Here is a 15,139-nt window from a genome sequence, read left to right on the forward strand (position 1 = left end):
TTACCAAATCATGGGAAAAATGTTTTTTCTTTTTTTCACCTTAAATTAGATGAACAGTTGTCACCCATTTGTAAATGCCAGCAAAATGTAGGAAGCCTTGAAAATAAAGCAGATGAGGCCCTGGCTCACTTCACTGAGCCACTGGATGTAAAGGGTGCTGAAGAAAATGGAAAAGATCATGAAAACAAGAATCAGTGTAGCTCAGATGCGTCTGAAGATAGAGACCTTGATAACGTATCAGACAGCGAAAAAGAAGGAAAGAAGGAAAAGAACTACCCTTCTCAAATGTTCTCTCCTCAGCAAGATGAAATCCTAGCTACCGTAACTTTTGGTGAATCAGAGGGCTCATCCACAGGAAAAATTACACTGTGGGGCAAGCCAGACTCTGCAGAATCTGTTAGCTTGGCTACTGGAAAAATTACTGCAGAAGTAAAATACAGTTCCTTTAATGTGAAAGTAGAAATAAAGAATGTTTCTTTGCTTGATTCTGGAACAAACCTTGTAGTAGGAAAAAGGAAAAGTTCAAAGAACAATAAACGTTGTCATGAAAGACAATACCAGAAAAAACAGTGTTCAAAATGTTCAAAGTACCAGTGTCCTTCAACTGACCATTCAGCAGAACACAGCGGGAAATGTAAGGGATCCTCTAAACATAAAATTCAAACTGCCATCAACAAAAATGCCTCCCTGAAAATGAACATTGAAGCAAAGGAAATTAAAGTGGGATGTACTAGCAGAAAGAAAAATCTAAAGGTTAATATCAAACCTGATGAACAGGCAAAGAGCAAAACCTGCAACAGGGAACACGAAGATACATATTGGAGCGAAACAGATTATTCTGTAACAGAGGCACCTTGCAATACAGATTGTGAGTCATCTTTTAGCTTTCATGAAAAAGTAGACTATACATTCCCAGATGGATATACACTTCTCCCTCCACCTAAAGAATTTGCTGACTGTGACAAAATGCATTTGGATACAATTGAAGAGGGGGTGTCTTTGTACCCTGTTAATGATAGAAAGGAAACTGACAGCCTCTCTACAGCCTTGAGAATTTGGAGGGAAGAAAATTATTTCTGTAAACATAACAAAAAAGACTATGAAGACTACATCCATGAAAAGGAAGATTTTTCAAAATATAAAATACTTTTCTCAAAAATAAATAATACAAATTGTCTTGTAGCTAGTAATACCTTGAATAATGCAAATGCTGGGGAGGAGCGTATCAGTAAGAACAATGTATTAGGTCAAGAAAGAAATAATTGTGACAAATGCAGCAACACAGGGCAAAAACCAGCAAGAAGAAAGTCTTTCCCAGATACTACTTTTGATGTACCATCACCAGTTCACCCTAGAAGGGATTCTGGCTTTTATTCATTGCCGTCCTTAAAAGTTTTGCTTAAGGAGACCAAAGCAAGAAATGTCTATAACAGGAACTCATACGTTCATACCAGCTATACAGAACTTTGTAAGTGTCCTGACTTGACCTCCTCACTAAAAAGTTTGAGAGGTCTTAAGTCTTCATATCAGTATGCTTTCACATCATTTGATCATAATATTACCATTTATCCATCTGAGCCTGAAGAAAGTCTAGATGGCACTTGTTTACTGAATGACTATGCAGACTGTGTAGGACAAGGTGAAGAAACAGAAGAAACATTAATGGAGAGTCTTCATTCCAGTGATGCTACAAATGATAAAAAAGAAAATGGGCATGCAGAGCCTCTGAGAAACCTAGCCATATGGGAGGAAGATTCTGAGTTTACCGAAGATGCTTTAGATGAAGGGACACCAGAGTACAACTGTCTAGAAAAGCACAATGAATTGCAGAACAAAGCTCAGCTGGTGCAGGTCTCTCCACATTCTAGAAGCTCTTCAGGTGAACTTATTAATGGCAAGGAAAGTACTAATTATGGATCTACAGAAAGTATCCCAAACCAACTTTCAGCTTTACAGCAAAATTTTCACCCACCCCCTGAAGAGCCAGAGGTAACAAAGAAAAGGAGAGGGTCAGTAATGACTGTGATAACTGGGGAACTAGAACGAAGACTCATCCAAGGTGACACTAAATTGATACCTGATTCCTTAGGCTCTGCAGTAAGAAAAGAGCCTAAACTTCCCTGTAGTATGGAAGAAAAATCCTTGCTGTCACCTTTGCTATTAGATCCTGAGGAGCATGACATAAATAATGAATCAGAAAGCTTTTCTGAGATACAAGACATATCTGTGAATACCCTTGTTGAATCCGATTGCCATAGTGATTCAGCACAGGCTGCCATATTATCTACCTCTTCAGCATATACAGAAAAGAAAGATAATTTCACAGAATATTCAAATGTCAAGAAAAGACCGGATAACTTTTGCAGTAAAGAGTCAAGTGATGATAGCTTAAGGAGAGAGCCTGGAGCACATCAACTGCCTCAGTTAGCCAAATCCAACCCTGATGAAGTTGAGAAAAAGATTGAAATGGAAGAAGATTTTCATCAGAATGCAGATATCCCCCTATCATCAATAAAACAGATTAGTCAGAAAGGTAGGTGTTATAAGACTTTTGGAGTTAATATCACTTACACACCTTTTGCATAGGTGGTTTAGTGCTTTGGTGCCATCTTTTTGGGGAAAATCAAAGTATATTATAACTGTACAAAGAGATTATATTGGTATACTTGCCCATTTAGTTACAATATGCAGTTATTGTGCTGAAGATCCTAGGAGCCATCTTGCAGAGCCAAGTAACTTAAATTTAAAAAAAATAAAGAAAATTTTAATGCAGTTTTGCTCAAGTAGTGGGTTTCCTACATTAAACAGCCAACCCATCCTATACAGCTAGTGAGAGAATCAAACACCAAAACAGAGAGGGGTTTTTTTGCAGTTGCCATGTGGCATGAACTCAGAGCTCTAGTCAGTGTTCAAAACCACATAAATCTATTTACGGAATCCATGTGATCTAAGCAAATACTGAATTCTAAGAACATCTCAGTCCTAATTCTGGCTGAACCTTTATGTGTCGTGGAATGACCATAGTGCACCACTTAACCTTCTTTTCTCCTCCCTTTATGTAGTTAAGAAAACTGCATATGAAAAAGAATTCTTTTTAATAACTAATCTTTTACAAACTTTCTTGTCTTCCCTTCTGTAATCCATCTACCCATATCCATAACTGGTCATTTAAAAGGAGTGTTTTGAATCATAGAAATGTAAAGTCATACTGTGAGACTGCACACTACAATATAAGCTTTTTACATTGTGAATACGTACATACACATGTGTGTGTTTTTGAAATATCACTCCAAACCCTTTACTTCTCATTTTAATTTTTTAATATTAATCAAGTTATATGCAAATATAACTCAGATTGTCCTCTCTAGAAGAGAGTATTTCCAGCAGGTTTGGACGTTAGGAGTTTTATACTGTTGAAAAATACATACTTCCTATCGTTAGAAAATGCCTTCAAGAATCTTAGTGAAAAGCATCAGAAAGTTTTTAAAAACCTTTCTAGTCCACCATATCTGCAGAAAATACTGGTATGTCTGTCTTAGGGCTGGAAGGAATGTCCTGTGAGGAGCAGCTGAGGACTCTGGGTTTGTCTAGTTTGGAGAGTAGGAGGCTGAGGGGCAACCTCACTGCTCTCTGCAGCTTCCTGAGGAGGGGAAGTGGAGAGGGAGGTGCTAATCTCTTCTCCCTGGGATCCAATGACAGAACACCTGGGAATGGTTCAAAGCTGTGTCAGGGGAGGTTTAGACTGGATGTTAGGAAGCATTTCTTTACCGAGAGGGTGGTCAAACACTGGAACAGGCTTCCTAGAGAGGTGGTCGATGCCCTAAGCCTGTCAGTGTTTAGCAGGCATTTGGACAATGCCCTTCATAATATGCTTTAACTTTTGGCCCTGATGTGGTCAGGCAGTTGGACCAGATGATCGTTGTAGGTCCCTTCCAACTGAAATAATAGTCTATTCTGTGTCCTGCAAGGTTGTCTTGTTTGGCACTGGTAAAGGAAATTTAAAAAATACCTGAAGTCTATATAGACTATACAGATATAATATATAGGTAGATATTGCTGTATAGATCAATATCTAAAATACTAAAATAAATAGATAATTAATTAAATAGAAATCTCTTTAGAGCAAGGTATAGAAAGAAGACACTGAGGGAAGCCTGCATGCTCAAAAACCTTCACTTCTCATGCATTAGACCTCAATGGTTAAATACACTGCACAGAAGTGAGGTGTAGCTATTTCTTGCGTTTTGATTTTATTCTCTCCTCTTCCCTTTTGCCCCTTGCTAATAATTATCTATGTGTGTTCTTTCTCTTACCTATCACCTCACCTGGTCTGTAACTTTGGCCCTCTTTTGGTCTATAGTCGTATTTTGATTTTACATCTGTGTTATTCTTAGCAATGCTATGGAGGTCCTACCTTAAATGAGTAAATTTGTACATCCAGAAAGAAGTATAAGCATTTAAAGTTTTAAAAATCATTCATATGAATCAAAGTCTACTTGTAATGTGGGAATATCAACCTACTTAGTCAAGACATTGGGTGCAAGGGGCAATGTGGGACTTCATGTCCTCGGCAATTCAGTGACACTGGAAAGGAAACGGCATTTTTCAACAGAGTGAAAGCATCTAGAACAGAGGAGAAAAACAGGTGCAAATGTTGTAAACAGGATGTGGGAGAGGAGTCCAGGCAACCTGATGTTGTGGGAACTTAATTATAATTATCAGAGGGGCAAGGACTCATGCAAAGGGCACTACAAGGGCAGTACAAGAAATCGGGTTCCCGACTCAGCAACAGTCGGCTGCCCTGGAAAAGGGGCTCAGTGACACAGGTCTGTGATGGAGATCTGACTGAAGCCAGAAGGAGGCTATTGATCCAAGAGAGCACTTACACAATCCCCTAGGGACCCTCCTGGGGCAGGGCTCACTTTCTCCCTATCTGTGCTTGCCAGTAGATACAGTTGCATTTTCAGAACAGAATCTAACACAACGTCTGTTTTCCAATTGTTGTTTTAGCTGAAATAATAGTAGTAGAACAAATAAACTTATACTGCCCTACCTAGAAAGAAACCTAAAGTAGAAAGTTGTATCCTCCTTTTATATACATGTGTGTCTTGCAAGATTTTTCATATTTAAATAGCACTTTATATATCTACACACAAACCACTTAAAAAATGTATGAGGACTTGTAAATAAAATCCATGAGCAATTTACATGTTTGTGCATAGAAATTGTGCCATACACATGGCTATGTAGGTATTTAAATACAGATCCAACTACCATACGCTATTCACATGTACTTTGCTCTGCACAAAGACCCCAATTAGTCTAAAAAATATACTTCACGAATATTTTCAGTATTATTTAGTATTTTCATTTCTGTGTTTGGTTAGGTTATTCTTGTATTTAGAATGTGGAAATTTTAAACAGTATAATTGCTTTAGTTTTCTTACACATTCCTCACAAACAATGTCTGGTTATAATTTAGACTTGAAATCAGAAATGAATAAAACCAGAAAGCTACCTTTGAGGAAAGATGCCAGAGCGAGCGATAGTTCCCAGGAGGAAGCAGTAGACCAGTGGGCCAGGAGACGGAAACAGTTCAAAGACAGCAAAAAATGTAGTTCAACTGGAGGAAGCTCCATAAACAGCACAATCACCGAGGGATCAAGTGAGTACATTAGTCTTACGATTGTATTCTTTATCTTTTGTGTGACTGACACTCTGACAGGGTTTTCAGCTAGGGAAACTGATCTTCAGTTCATAACCTGAGTCTCTGTCTTAGTCATAATCATGAGCAAGCATATTTTATTCAATTGAACTATTCCTGCTATGGGAGCTCTCTCCTTCATATAATCAAGCAAACAATCTGACTGAAAAAAAGTGGATTGTACCATCCTTGTCCATATGCAGTTAATGTTAAGACAAGCTCAAGGTAGACAAACAGGTAATCACGGCAGCAGCTTTGAAAGTGTGACAAAAATAATAATCCTGATGCCTGCTTTTCTTATGTCAAAGCCATGGTGAGCTGGGAGTCCTTCTCTCCTTGCTAAGATAACCACCTGCTCCACCTTTTATCTTCAGGCTGGTTGCCCAGATTGTCCTTCACTGTTCCTCCAGTTACTGAACAGTTAGTCCCGTAACTGTCTCATTAAGAAATCTGTCACCTTGCCATATGCTTGAGCCTGTACCAAACTCATCAGCTTAAATTGCATGGGAAGGAATTTTAAAGATGAACTGCTTAATGAATTTACATTTCACACAGATGGAGTCCCCAAGCAAGGATTGCACAGTCTAGGAGAGAACATATGTGGTACTTCTTACTTCACACCGCCTTTGCCTCCTGTTTTTGCTATTTTAGTAATGTGAGAAGTACTGTGTACAGATGAAGAAATGTGCACTTCTATGTGGAAATATGTTTATTTTTGGTGAGGGAAGTTTTATTTGTAGATGTATAACCTTTTTGAGCAAGATTAAATGCAAAACTGTAGAAGACTGACAGCTGTAAGACTTCAGTGCAGGTCCAATACAAGATAAACTGTAAATATGTTCTATATCTGTACTGAAGAAGTAAGTCGTACATCAGCAGGGCCTCAATTCACTAACTAAACATAGGTGTCAGGTGCCAGCTGGGATGCCAATAGGGTTCTGAGATATGTGACCTACAGGGGATACATGCCTTTTTGAAGCAATAATTGGATGGCAAGTGAGATAGATACCCACCACCTATGTTGAGATAACTGAGTCAATTCCTAAGTTTTTAATGCCTGTTAACAAAGCAACAGGGATAAGTGACTTATTTCACGTGGAAATGAAAAAACTGTTTATTGGTAGCAGTTTCCGTTCTTTGCTCCTAAGACAGATTCAAGTCCATGGCAAGGAGATTAGAAAGTTACCAGGTCAAACCATCAGAGTTCAAAAAAACCTATCAGGAGATACATACATCAAGATAGACTGTTCATTAATTCCAACAGTAATGTCTCTTGAATATAAAGCTGGACCATAAATTTTACTATATCAGGCACACGCTGGTTTCATAGAGAAAATATAAAAAAACAAAACAAAAAAGCAAACAAACAAACAAAAAGACCAAGTTGCAAGAACTAGAATTGCTTTCCTTGAGACAAAGCTTTTGGAAGCACATGGCATGAACCTGAAGTGGCCTCCAGAACTGGTGAATGAATAGACAATTCTGTCACAAATTCTAGTATGTAATCATTTTGGATAATAAGCTACAGGCCTGAGACTTCTGTCCCTTTGCTTTGGTAGCCGGGCTGTTGCCTGGTGTTTGCAGACTGGAAGGAACTCTAATCGATATTTGGAAGCAGCAGCTCCTTACATGCTTGCTTCCAGCAGCTGAGAAGGACCTAAGTGCAATTTGTTCCTGACGCTCATAAAGTACTGTTTGACATCTGTGCTGAAAGATCAAGGAGGGCAGAGGTGAAAAGACATTCAAGAAATACCTTGGCATAGCCCCATACTGCCAGTGTGGCAGCATTTATTTCTGTGGTTTTGCCTATTTGTCACATATTTGCTCTACTGCAATTATAACATTCAGTATTAAATGCAAAATACTGTGCTGAACTGAATTGCTTGGTGCTAGTCTAGGTTTTCCTAATTTATAAATTTATGGTAGCAAGCTAAGATGTGCTTTAAACATATCAGCCTAGTTGTATTTATTTATTTGTTTATCTTTGTTAATTTACTAGTAGCTTTTTATACAGTTAATCATGCCATCTCATACTTTCTGCATAATAAGGGAGAAGCCAGTGGATGTGAAGTATTTGTCACTAGATACAGTTAAGCAAACTGTCAAAATGAAAAAAGACTGCCAGCTAGGTGTATTCAGGAAGTAACTTGCTGAACACAACTAAATAAAGGTTAATTTCTATCTTTTCTATTTTGAAACTGGAAATCATTCTGCATAATTTCCACTTCAAACACAGGATAAACAAAGCACACAGATCCTTTCTCTAGCTGCATTATACCAGGCATTTTGTATTGAAAGCAGCATGATTTTTTCCTCTCAGACAATTTATACTAAAGCATTTTTTCAGTCTGTCTGTTAGCATAGTCTCTGGTGGTTTATACTTTTACATACCTTTCACCATCCAGTTTTAGCATTGAAGTTCCAGCTCCCGATCTGCTTGGGAAGTTGTCAGACTGTTGCACAGCCTTTTTCTGCACAGTCAAACTGCTGTTTATAGCCTGCCTGTCACACAGCCAGCTGCCTGCTGCCCTATTTCCTTGTGAGGCTGAACACTACTGCTTTTTCCTTTAGCAGAGAATTAGAGCTCTCCTCCATCTCCATGTTAATCTGAGTGAGATGGTTGACTCAGTGGACTCATTGCAAGACATTGTGAGTGTAAATTAATATAAAATATGAATCTGAATATCCTCATGATAACACATGTAGCATCATACAAATATTCAACAGCCTAGGACAAGCCAGAAGTTCTATATTAAAAAAAAAAACAAACCTATTCTTTCCTCACCTCCTTTTTTTCCTTTTTAGTAAAACTAAATACACGTCTGTAACAGTTGACATTAAGCAAACAGCAAATATGGTCATCATTACCTGAGTCATGCTAGTTTCTTTTCAGCTTCTCATTTGTCTTTCCAGATGCACTGAACTCATACTAAATTTCTAGGAAACTTATTTGCTTTCCTATCAAATGGGCCTCATCAGAAAGCTTAAAAATTGGCTAAAGCCAGACTTCTCTTAAAGAGGTGCAACTCCTGTTTTGACCATTTGCATTAAGACTTCACTTGGCATTCAAGTTCAACATGCAATAGTATCCAATATTGTGATTTTGTATTTGGACATCTTTGCAGACTGCCCCTTTAATAGCAGCAAAATTGAAAAACTAAGTACAGACATTACAAGTAGTTCATTAATAAACTTGTGGCACTTATTCCATGCTGACTGGCTAGGTCTGTTATTCTTCATTCATTTTCCCTACTGACATTACTTTTACTTGTTTTATCCTCATGACAGTAAATTCAGAAGATGCTCGGTCAGTAGATCTGGGACTATATTCTGAAAATGAGGACAGGGGTTTTTATACCGAAAACTTTCATTCTGCTTCCTGGGTTTTCAGAGGAGATGATGTCTCTCCGGATAATAGTCCTAGATGTCTCAGCAAAAGGCCTAGACCAGTGGCAAGTAAGTTGGCTAAAGCAACAGGTAATAAATGTCATAAAACTGTATTTATTTTGGGCACTCTGAGGATTCCAAGGGATCAACATTTTGGAGAAGATGCTGGATGCTTATGCTGAAGACAGGAAAAAGAACAACCCAAGAAGCTAAAAGTTTATAAAAAAATGTAAATAAGTAATTCCTATTTAGCTACTGTGTTGTAAAATATCATAATTACTTGACAAAATTGATACTAATAAAAGGTCATAATTAAACTTCATCTCTTCCTGCATGATAAGGGTAGAAGCGATGTAATTTCGTCGCTTCTTCAAGAACAGCAAAATCACAGAGATCTATTTGTGGACATAAAGTATTATAATGGTCATAAAATCTGTTCTCTTTCAAACATAGTAGATCCAGAAAGAAAATAATCAAGTTTCCTATGAGTAAGAAGAGTTGTTCTATTTGTAGTTTAAACCCTGTCATGCAAACAGATATACTGAATAACTTTTGCAGAGGGATGGGAGATTTTCCTTCACTTTTCAAATGTTAAATTACTGAAAAGTAACACAGATAAAAGAACTAAAACAAACTGAAAGACCCCTGTAGCTTTCCAGGAGAGAGTTCTTTGCTGGAGCTCATAAATCATTCACAATATGAGAGAAAACAAATGTCCTCTATAAATCTCCAGATATGAAAAATCTCCCGTAAAATATATGAGAATATTCTGGAGAGCCGTTTTGATTGCCTCTTCTCCCAGGTGAGAGCTCAGAAGTTCAGCAAGATGGTTAAAGTAGGTATTGAAATATCTATGCTCTTTTAGACAGGTAATGTCAATTGGACTGTTGCTAAAGGAACCTTTAAAGCAATTTTTATCTTCCAAATAGTACACAAGTTGAAGACAAAACACCTGTTACAAACCATTAAACAAACACAATAAAAGTCAAATGATCCAAAGCAGCCACTCTGAGAATTCAAATTTACACTAAAGTCCTTTGTGAGCATAAGATTTACTAATGAGCCAGACCATTTGAGACAAAATAATAATAGTAGACCCTGACAAAAAGTTGGAAGTAGGCAATTAGACGCTGATCTTCCTTTTTACTGAGGGTGATCCCTTTAAATGCTAAGTTCTGCTGACTCGAAAGACATTTCACATGGGTACAGCCACTGGTGGCAGGAGATGCCAGTGTGGTAGAGGACTAGACCAGAGGACTGGGAGGTACTGGGAGCATGGAGTAGACAGGAAAGAGTAGACAAAAGAAAAAGAAACAATTGGTATCTAAAAGATAGAGACCTTCTAAATTATAAAAAGAATGACACTACAAGAAACAGATTTAAACTTATTTGAGAATTTGGAATGTATTTTTTATTTGCAGCTTAGAGGTCTGACACAGAGAGCAGGAGCGCTTTTCTCTCCCAGAACGCTGTCAGTAGAGTGGAATATCTGAATGCTTCTCCACCTCTTCATTACAACATCCAAGCACTTAACTTAAACTTCTGATGAAAGTAGATTTCATTGATGCTGTGTGTCTTTGCCCTAACATGAATGACATTAGATCAGTGATGGCGTGAGGGGGGTACGCACTGGCAGAGGAGCAACACCAAACAGCTAGGAGTGACACTGAAAGCGTCCCAGCCATTTGCAGAATCAGTAACTGTCAGTGCCTATAGATAAAAAGTTTTAAAAACAGGCTGCTGCTTGTTAGATTGAACTTGACTTACAGAGAAAAAGGGATGTCTTCTTTTCTCTTTTGCAGTTCGTGAAAGAACGGTGAAGATCGCTAAAGGAACTGGCAATTACCCTTGGGGTTTCAGGATCCAGTTCTCAAAGCCTATCCTTGTGACTGAAGTTGACACAAGTAAGTTGTGTTTGTACTAGTTAACTTATCCTATGAAAATAAATGTATAATATTTAGTAATATACTAGACTAGATGAGACTAGATTATAATATAATATACATAATATATAACATCTGTTTTATAATATATAATAGAGATGTACATAAATCATTTCCATAATTAGTGGTGTAAGGTGTTTAATAACATGTCCTTGTACTGGTCATGAAAAACTATCTTAGGGCCCCAGTAGGCCCTAAGGTAGGCAAACCAGATTCCACTGTTCTGTGTCCTTCCATGCCGGTTGATACCGCATGCAATTGTCTGCATCCAGCCTCTCTCTAAATGTACAGTCTAGAACTTTTGGGGACTGACATCCATTAATGACAATCGGCCTTTAAGAATGAAATGGAGAATGCAATGATCCTCGTAACAACATTTCCAAAATTCTTATTATGTGAGGACACTTCTGCTTGGATCCATTGAGCCATCTATAAATCTTAACAAACAGGTGTGCTGTTAACCGATGATTGTGAGGAACTCCAGAAGAAACTGAGTGAGTGAGCATGAAAGTGGCAGATGAGTTTTAACAAAGATGAAGTGTAAGATAACGGCTCTAGAGAGGAATGATCTATACCATTCTCACATGATGGAGAACATGGTATTGGCAGTTACACTCAGGAATGATATCTCAGGAGTCAATACTGAAACCAGTCTGGTGAAGTTATAACTGACTGGAAAAGGGGAAACATAACCCTCATTTTCAAAAAGGAAAAAAAGGAAGACCCGAGGAACTACAGACCAGTCAGTCTCACCTCTGTGCCCAGCAAGATCATGGAGCAGATCCTCCTGGAAACTATGCTAAGGCACATGGAAAACAAGGAGGTGATTGGTGACAGCCAGCATGGCTTCACTAGGGTCAAATCGTGCCTGACAAATTTGGTGGCCTTCTGCGACAGGGTTACAGCGCTGATGGATAAGGGAAGAGTTACTGATGTCATCTACCTGGACTTGTACAAAGCATTTGACACTGTCCCGCACGACATCCTTGTCTCTAAATTGGAGAGTCATGGACTTGACGGATGGACCACCCGCTGGATAAGGAATTGGCTGGATGGTCACACTCAAAGAATTACGGTCAACTGTTCGATGTCCAAGTGGAGACCAGTGACGAGTGGCGTTCCTCAGGGGTCAATATTGGGACCGGCACTGTTTAACGTCTTTGTCAGTGACATAGACAGTGGGATTGAGTGCATCCTCAGCAAGTTTGCTGACAACACCAAGCTGTGAGATGCGGTCAACATGCTGGAGAGAAGGGATGCCATCCAGAGGGACCTTGATGGTCTTGAGTGTTGGGCCTGTGCACACCACATTAAATTCAAGAAGACCAAGTGCAAGGTCCTGCACATGGGTCGGGACAATCCCAAGCACAAATACAAGCTGGGTGAAGAATGGATTGAGAGCAGCTCTGAGGAGAAGAACTTGGGGGTGATGGTTGATGAGAAGCTCAACATGAGCCGGCAATGTGCGCTTGCAGTCCAGAAAGCCAACCAGATCCTGGGCTGCATGAAAAGAAGTGTGACCAATAGGTCAAGGGAGGTGATTCTCCCCCTCTGCTCTGCTCTTGTGAGACCCCGCCTGGAGTATTGTGTCCAGCTCTGGGGCACCCAACATAAGAAGGACATGAAGTTGTTGGAAGAGGTCCAGAGGAGAGCCATGAAGATGATGAGAGGGCTGGAGTACCTCTCCTTTGAAGAGAGGCTGAGAGAGTTGGGGTTGTTCATCCTGGAGAAGAGAAGGCTCCAGGGAGAACTTATAGTAGCCTTCCAGTACCTGAAGGGGGCCTACAAGAAAGCTGGAGAGGGACTTTTCACAAGGGCATGTAGTGATACGACGAGGAGTAACGGTTTTAAACTGAAAGAGGGTATATTTAGATTAGATATTAGGAAGCAATTCTTTCCTGTGAGTGTGGTGAGACACTGGAACAGGTTGCCCAGAGAAGTTGCAGATGCCCCCTCCCTTGAAGTGCTCAAGGCCAGGTTGGATGGGGCTTTGAGCAACCTGGTCTACTGGAAGGTGTCCCTGCCCATGGCTGGGGGGTTGGAACTAGATGACCTTTAAGGTCCCTTCCAACCCAAACCATTCTATGATTCTATGATTCTATAAAATCATCAGCTCTGTGTGCAATGGCAGCATAGAAATCTGGCTAAAGGCTTACTCCATCAGTAACAGCAGTGAGAATGAGACACACGGAGTCAGAGTCACTTTGCTGCTACCTAAAACCTTGTTTCACCCAAACCTGAAGTATTGGTTGCTGTACTCTTTCTGCTTCTCAGGATGGACACAGTAGAATTAGAGAAGGAGCAGAAGGTACAGGACACTCTGACAGATTTTTACTACCAAAGGTAGATATGAAAAATGTCATCCTAGACCAAGAATGCTAGTGAGTGCCCTCTAGCAAGGCATCTAAGAATAGCTCTGTCACTTTGCCAGCCTTATGTATTATATTGTCCAGCTTCCTGATAACACTGGGACAGCCTGTGAATTCAGAGGCCCATGAATCCATTAGCTGATCCCATCATTATAAAAACTGCCTGCTGAGCTACTAAATAAAGTCATCATTAAACTCCACTAAAGAAGGTCAGAAAAAACAGAAATCTGAGCAAAGGAGCAACATGCAGAGAAAAAATTACATATCTGAAAAGGTCAACACTTTACTAACACTTTACAACTCTAAGACTTGCATTAGAAACCCATGCATCCCCTTAAGATCTGCACATATTTAGATTTGTACCTCAGTCATGCTTTTTGCATGATGCTGCTGTTCAGTTCTAAACGTCATTCTATCTTGTTGCCTCGGAGCAAATGTACTACTTATTAAATACTAAAAATAAAGCCTTCAGTCCAGAAGAGAAACTCAGGCAAAAGACAGACATATTCAGCAGAAATAAGGGAAAATGTTGGAAGTGGTTGCTTTACTTTTTATATGGCTATGCCTATTGTTTATCAAAGGATCTCTTAATCTTTTACTGTAATCTACATGAACACGACTAACAGGTTGCTCAGAAAAACTTGCTCCACCTCCAAGTTGACATCATGAAGGCCCCAAAGCATAATCCTTGACTGGTTATACAGATATCTGTTTTGCTAGAAAAGCTTCATCACATAGACATGCTTGATGATCCTAACTCTAAATAAAATAGTTTTTTTCATTCCAGACAGTGCAGCTGAAGAAGCAGGGCTTCAGGCTGGGGATATTCTGATAGCAGTCAATGGAACTGATGTCAGCAACATGCCACATTCAGAAGCTGCCACTCTGGCAAGGAAAGGTAAGTTTGAGATCACAGTAAATTACACAGATGGGTCAGGATTGCTCTACAATTCTCCAAATACATCCAGACAAGTTGGATGATGGATGCAACAGAAATCTTAAATAACAGTTTAATTTATTAGTATTTAATACAGTGGTATTGCCCAAGTCACTTTTTTATCTAGACCTTGCTAGGAACACAGAAGAAAATGGACGTACAAAGTATTCCCCAAAGACCACATGTGACAGTAACGCTTTTGTCTCTCCTGCCTTAAAGAAAGTGACTCAGAAAGTCCTGAAAGTACCTGTAGAGACACCAATACCTTATTGCCTGAGGAAGCATAAGGCATTGTTGTGGTTTTAACTTGATATGCTGCCTCAGGGAGAGACTTCACAGCTTGGTTCAGTGCACCTGGTGGTTATTTCTGTGTCACCAAGGCCTGAAATCTAGTCAGGATAGCAAAGAGGTTATTTCATGAGGCATCCTTTTGCAGCACCACAGAAACAAGGAGTCAGTCATATTAATGGTGCATATTCTTCCTAGAATTGTGATGGCTAAAACCCAAAGATACCCATGTTTGCATGCTGAAAGTTAATCTACTGCAGTTCTTTCATTTATCCCAGATATGATTTTGACAAGGGCTCATGGGAAATTCAATAAATTAAAATGCTTTTACAAGACAGTGACAAATTTAACTTGACACATACCAAGTTCTTTAATTATAGAGGTGCCATTCGCACTGTTATATTTAAGAGTATGTCGAGTCTTTTTGTAGATAAATTTCTAATTACTGGGTATTTTTAAGTCCTCAGAGAATACCCCCTGGCCTAAATCTTGGCACACAGACAGCATTCTC

The 15,139-nt window shown here is 39.2% G+C and overlaps 2 protein-coding genes across 2 annotated transcripts in view; both read left to right on the top strand.

The window, feature by feature from the left end:
* NUDT12 (nudix hydrolase 12) overlaps nt 1-295 on the top strand; it is a 28,288-nt gene extending 27,993 nt beyond the window's left edge. The window contains exon 9 of the transcript XR_011050121.1: nt 50-295. The gene's annotated coding sequence lies outside the window, so the exon portion shown is untranslated. The remainder of the gene's footprint in view (nt 1-49) is intronic.
* LOC137676245 (uncharacterized) overlaps nt 1-15,139 on the top strand; it is a 37,520-nt gene that overhangs the window by 1,027 nt on the left and 21,354 nt on the right. Inside the window, exons 2-6 of the mRNA XM_068422941.1 lie at nt 50-2,533; nt 5,483-5,665; nt 8,993-9,160; nt 10,894-10,995; nt 14,191-14,301. Coding sequence (XP_068279042.1) covers nt 50-2,533; nt 5,483-5,665; nt 8,993-9,160; nt 10,894-10,995; nt 14,191-14,301 — 3,048 coding nt within the window. The remainder of the gene's footprint in view (nt 1-49; nt 2,534-5,482; nt 5,666-8,992; nt 9,161-10,893; nt 10,996-14,190; nt 14,302-15,139) is intronic.

This window comes from Nyctibius grandis, chromosome Z, assembly GCF_013368605.1.
Source record: "Nyctibius grandis isolate bNycGra1 chromosome Z, bNycGra1.pri, whole genome shotgun sequence".
Classification (NCBI taxonomy): Eukaryota; Metazoa; Chordata; class Aves; order Nyctibiiformes; family Nyctibiidae; genus Nyctibius; species Nyctibius grandis.